Raw genomic sequence first — 5,509 nt, forward strand, 5'->3', positions numbered from 1 at the left:
GATATGCCGATATAACTGTCAGGGGAAAGGGATAATCCAGTTTGACTCCTACTATAGGCAAATCGGTGTCGAGTTGAAGAAAAGTATGGGGAATAGTAGCTAGAACTCCAATAGCGGCTGAGTGGTAGATATTTTGGTTGCGTTTAGAGGCCCATTTGTATTGCCCTCGTAGTGACCGATTCAAGCCTTCAACGCTGATACGGTGTGGTTCCTGGATAGCTAGAATAATTGGTTCATGGTTTCTAACTAGTATTTCTAGATCCGCAAGATTTTTCCAGTAACCGTTCATGTTCCATTGAATGGCTAAGGAACCCTTTGTTGGTTTTCTGTTTGTAACACATGGGGACAACCGTGCCGTGGTTGTTTTCGATCGCTTTGCACGCCAAGATCCGCCTTCGTCACCATTAGAGAGAGCCGTTAGGTTGGAAGGAATGTTATCTGGACGTCGAGTGATAAGTTGTGTACTACATGGATTCAAGCCAGACGGGCCTGCCGCCGGAGTAAATCCATCGTTGCGCAGACAGAGAAGATCGTAAACCGTGGCATCCGTTCTAGCTGTTTCTGGAAGTGCTACTCTTCGAGATTTTGACGACTGATATTGTTCACCTTTCAAATTGTTCGGTGGAGATGTCGATTCTTGGGATTCATGTTGGACTCTGCATGGTAGCTTGATTCCCACGTTGTCCTTAGGGGTATAGGAGTTACCTCCCTTGTCCGTCCCTCTTCCGGCCGCCAAGAAGTGTCCAGGGTTGTCCGCCAGTACCGGGGTGGGGTAGACGTCCGCACCGACGGGGCCTGGGCTGCTCGGTGGCTCCACCGGGGAAGTTGAGAAAGCTGCTTCGTTTTCTGGCTTGTGGCTTCGGCCAACAATCGATGGAGTTCCACTGACGGTAGGTTTGCGGTAGTTGTTTGTCACCGGCGAAAATACCGTCCCTTGGGTTTCATGTTGGGCTCCGTTCTGTAGTTTGACTCCCACGTTGTCCTTAGGGGAATAGGAGTTACCTCCCTTGTCCGTCCCTCTTCCGGCCGCCAAGAAGTGTCCAGGGTTGTCCGCCAGTACCGGGGTGGGGTAGACGTCCGCACCGACGGGGCCTGGGCTGCTCGGTGGCTCCACCGGGGAACTTGAGAAAGCTGCTTCTTTAACTGCCGTGCGAATTGAAGGATTGGTTGGTGATGCTAATGAGATGGTGTTAGTATTGTCGTTCATGTTTGCGATATGATTCGGGTTCGATGCTTCTACGCTGGAAGATATTTGGTTAGTCCTCTTATCTTGTTGCTCATTCTTAGGGCCAACTGGGTTGGGATGGGGGAACATTGTTTAGCATGAATAAGTTATTTATGTTGGGTAGCGATTTGAAAGAGGACTATGCTCGTGATTTTGGTTATGTGTCGGATATGTAGCCAGATGCATTTAGCATTGGCTCATCGCCGGAAGATATTTCAATATCGGCAGTTTCCGTTGAGAAATTCGTTGGTGAGGCTGAGTTTTTGGTACGCTTATTGCAGGATTCATATCTGTCGTCTTTCGGAATTTTCTTTTTCGTACCGGTGTTTTTGGTGCATGACGTGTCGGTCTCGAAGGCACCGGCTGGGCCGCCGTTCGTTGTATTTGTCCTGGTGGAGTTGGCGTTGCGCGGGAACTGATCGGTGTTCGTCTTTTGCGGATTGCTGGGTTTCTTTGGAATGTAGACATCTCTGATGACAGCTACTTCCCTATCCTTTCTAGCTAGTTCGGCTTCCAAATCACGAATTTTTTGAACGAGGTCCTTGATTGTACCATGATCCTTCACAAGAGTCAGCCTTTCTTGCGGTGTCATTTTCAATGTTGCTTCCAATTTTTCAATTTGAGTATCTTTATTGCGAATTTCTGCGAGCAGAGCTTCGATTTTCTCGTCCTTCCGTTTTACTTCCTTCAAAACATTGTCGAGTTTGGCAGAAAGTTCCTCGAAGCGTTGGTCGTTACTGGCGGCTACCACTGATGCCATCGATTGAGGGTTGTGCCTTAGCTCATACTGCCGTTTCGCTGCTGGGTATGAAATATCCAAATCCACGCGAAGATGTTGGATCTCTTCTTCCTTTACGTAGGTAGGGCATTTTCTGCTTGACAGAGAGTGGGATGCAGTGTTGCATCGTTTGCAAAAGGCAGCAGCGATGCACGAGTTTTCCCTTTCGTTCATATGGTTACCAGAACAGTTTCCACATGTCGGTGTATCCTGGCGTTTGCAGCGTGCGCGGGTGTGGCCAAAATCCCAGCAACAATAGCACAACATGGGTGAGGGGTAGAAAGGGCGGGTACGACACCGAATCCATCCGATGTAGATATTCTCAGGCACTACGGTACCTTGAATAGTGAGGATAATAGTTGGAGTGTTAATCCGCTCATTCCCTTCACGCTTAGTGATTCTTCGTAGTTCCTTGACACCTTGGGGTTGCAGTTCGTCAATCAGTTCGTCGTCAGAGTACACACGGGTTTCGCTACAGTTGATGACACATTTCGAAAAATTCAGCACTGGATGCTCCACAATCCTGATAGGAAATCCATCAGCGAGCTTTGACATACGTTTTAGCTTTTCAACATGTGACTTGTTACGCATCTTTATTACGTATGAAGCACCTCTGGATTCTGGGTAAGCTCCATCCACTTTTTCACCCAAGAAGCTTTCCACTGACTTCCTGAGTAGAATAGGTGCATCAGGGAGATTTCCAGTGACAGCTTCCATTCGCAACATCACTAACTTTCCGTGGTTACCATTTGGATCACCCCACTCAGGAAAGAGGGGCCCAGCGAATTCTCCGTCCCTTCGATTAGACGGACCCGCATCCCCGATGGGGAAGGGGTCTGTCCCCGACATCATGTCGGGGCACTAACAGCACACGTTTTGGTGGTACAGATCACTAGAAATTTGTTTCACCCACACACTGTAGAAGTGATCGTCGCACAGGATATCACTCACCGAGCGATTTTTTCTCGTTCGATATCGAACAAAGCAAATCCACCTTTTTGTTCTTTTATCACCAAGCACTAAAAGTGGAGGTTCGGAGCAAACTTTTGCTAAAAAACGGCTGTTTGTGAACCGCTCACGCAGTAAACAGTTCTTGGATTCGACGGATTTTTTGGCTGCACTTGGCCGTAATTCGGTACCACTCGCACGACCTGAAGTAAATCCGTAGATTAATCGAAAGTAGTCCGCGACGGGTATATTTCACGGCAACGATTTATAGACGCGACCGTTCTTCACAACCGTTGGCTGACAACTCGCCTAGGTTTATAGCTTTATGGATACTGCGTAGTTTTGTTCCAATGTCGAACTTATAGTAGGATTCCATCTTTGTCGATTTTGAGGGATGTTCCTCCAGGTTCCCCGAATATTTAGGGCTCAATCGCATGCCGCGGTCGAACACACCATAAACTCCTCATGATCGTGCAAGTCTACCGAAATCATTGTTGTATTCAGAGCATAAACACCACTATATCTGCATATGTCTCTCCCCGCAATCATGTACTTCGCCTGGGTCTACTTTATTGTCAAGTCTATCTTTTCTGTCACCTTCTTCAGAATATCGAAAGTTTCCTCCCATGCCCTACGATGGATGCCGTGGATCAACGCGGAGAGGCCGCAGAGTTAATGTCAATTCAAGACCGTTGACATACCACGTGCAAGACGTCTGATCAGAAGTCAAACAACTGGAAAAATGCCGAATATGCAGACGAAACGGTTAGAATCTATGTCGTTACGTTCTAGACCAATTCTGGGCTTCCGCGCATCAAGGGGCATGAAGAAGTAAGACCCATCCGTAAAGAGATATGGTATTCGTCGTAGACGAGGCCATACTGAACCGTTTGACTAGGGGCAAGGTCGTTGATGTCATTTCAGGACGTGATGAGCGTATTCGACAGGTCGACATCCAGACTAGTGCAGGGGTACCTACTACGTCGTCCCATGATGAAACTCGCGTTGCTTCACGTACTTCAGGGCTTCGGCGGGTAATTCTGATGGACGGGCGCAGCATTACTAAGAGGAATGTTACGGGAGGCGTTACGAACGTCGACACTGCACTGCATCGGCAATCATTCAAAGGAATGCGGAGTAAATCTGACGCACCCGCTTGTTATCTCAGGGGTTAAGATCGATTGAGGGCTGTAATTGTTGAAAACATGTTAGACTACCTCAATGCGTGCAGAATTCAGTTTAGTTTTAATCCTAGTCTCACAACTCAATTATTTGCAAAATTTATCATAACATTGCATCTCCAATTCGTTACAACTCTCCGTAGTCGTATCCAACCACGGCGCAAGCAAACAAAACCAGTCCACCAACGACGACCATCCGAAACCACATTCCAGAATTGGCAATCGCAAATTTTTGCACGCTTCTTCCATTCTTCAGCCACGCGTTTCATTCGTTACTGACCGATGATGATGATGCTTTTTGCGCGAACGATTCCATCCAGCCCCCGGTATCGATTTGAATTCTCTCCATTCTGGAGCATATAACAGGTACCTTCTCGTTGGATGCTACCACGGTCCACGATCCAAGCACAACGAAACGATAGCAGCAATAAACGGAGCGAGCGAACACTGAATGCGTGCTAAGCATGAATCCTTTTTCCGAAAGGGCGCGCATGTGTCCTCTCGGAGGAAGCATGTCTGGTTTGTCGCCGTCGCCGTCGCCAGCACAAGCAATCGACCAAAGGACGACAAACCGGCATCGCGATTGTGGGTATGTTGACACGGTGGTAATCGCCACTCACGCGACCTTCTGTGCCGGTTTTGTTGATGCTTCTTTCGTTCTCTCGCCTCATGTCAGAAAATCTCTTCTTCCTCTTGGGCTCTCTGTGAGAACTTCACACCAATGAAGAAATCCAATGGAAGAGAGTCTCGAATTCGAACGCATTGCAAATTCAAATATGCCTGGTTTAGACAGTGCAAGTGACTTGATTCAAGTCAATGGAAAATGCCCAATTGAATTCGAATTGAACGTGTAAACACCACCATTCATCTCACATGAGCAACTCACTTGACTTCATCTCACTTGCCGCGTCTAAACCCGCGATTCATGTGAGCTGAATTCAAGTCATCTGTCAGTGAGATGAATTCAATTCAGTTTGCTTACGCTCCGCACGAGTTGAACAATGTAAACACTTGCTTCAACTGAGATGCATTCAAGAGCAATCAAGTGAACACTCAAGTCATTTGCTCAGTCTAAACACATAATTCCATTGGATTGAACATCTTTGAGAAGTTAGCAAGTGGAATGTTCGTTTCAGTTGAACAATGTAAACCAGGCAATAGAGTCGATCGTTATAACATCCAAATGTAATTGTCCTTATGAAATGGCCTATATTCAATATCAACCAACAATTCCATCAATATATATTTTTTATCTTGCACAATACATTGCAATGGATGGATGCAGTTTCGTTACTGATAGGATCTAGCCATCATTATGCTTACTTCTGTTGAAATGCACAGTCACTTGAAGCAAACGTCAACTACATCCAATGTTCT

At 46.8% G+C, this 5,509-nt stretch overlaps 1 protein-coding gene across 1 annotated transcript; it reads right to left on the reverse strand.

Moving 5' to 3' along the window:
- Positions 1-1,258: 1,258 nt before the first annotated feature.
- On the reverse strand, positions 1,259-3,257 carry LOC134284766 (uncharacterized). The gene is made up of 2 exons (XM_062844019.1): positions 3,155-3,257; positions 1,259-3,022 (listed from the first exon to the last, which is right to left on the reverse strand). The coding sequence occupies exon 2, from the start codon at positions 2,853-2,855 to the stop codon at positions 1,383-1,385; it is 1,473 nt and encodes a 490-aa protein (XP_062700003.1). The 5' UTR covers positions 2,856-3,022; positions 3,155-3,257; the 3' UTR covers positions 1,259-1,382.
- Positions 3,258-5,509: the final 2,252 nt, after the last annotated feature.

This window comes from Aedes albopictus, unplaced genomic scaffold (genome assembly GCF_035046485.1).
Source record: "Aedes albopictus strain Foshan unplaced genomic scaffold, AalbF5 HiC_scaffold_743, whole genome shotgun sequence".
In the NCBI taxonomy this organism is placed as follows: Eukaryota; Metazoa; Arthropoda; class Insecta; order Diptera; family Culicidae; genus Aedes; species Aedes albopictus.

Bases quoted from the DNA above. Each gene is read 5' to 3' on its own strand.
- LOC134284766 (XM_062844019.1), bottom strand. From the start codon at position 2,855: ATGATGTCGGGGACAGACCCCTTCCCCATCGGGGATGCGGGTCCGTCT.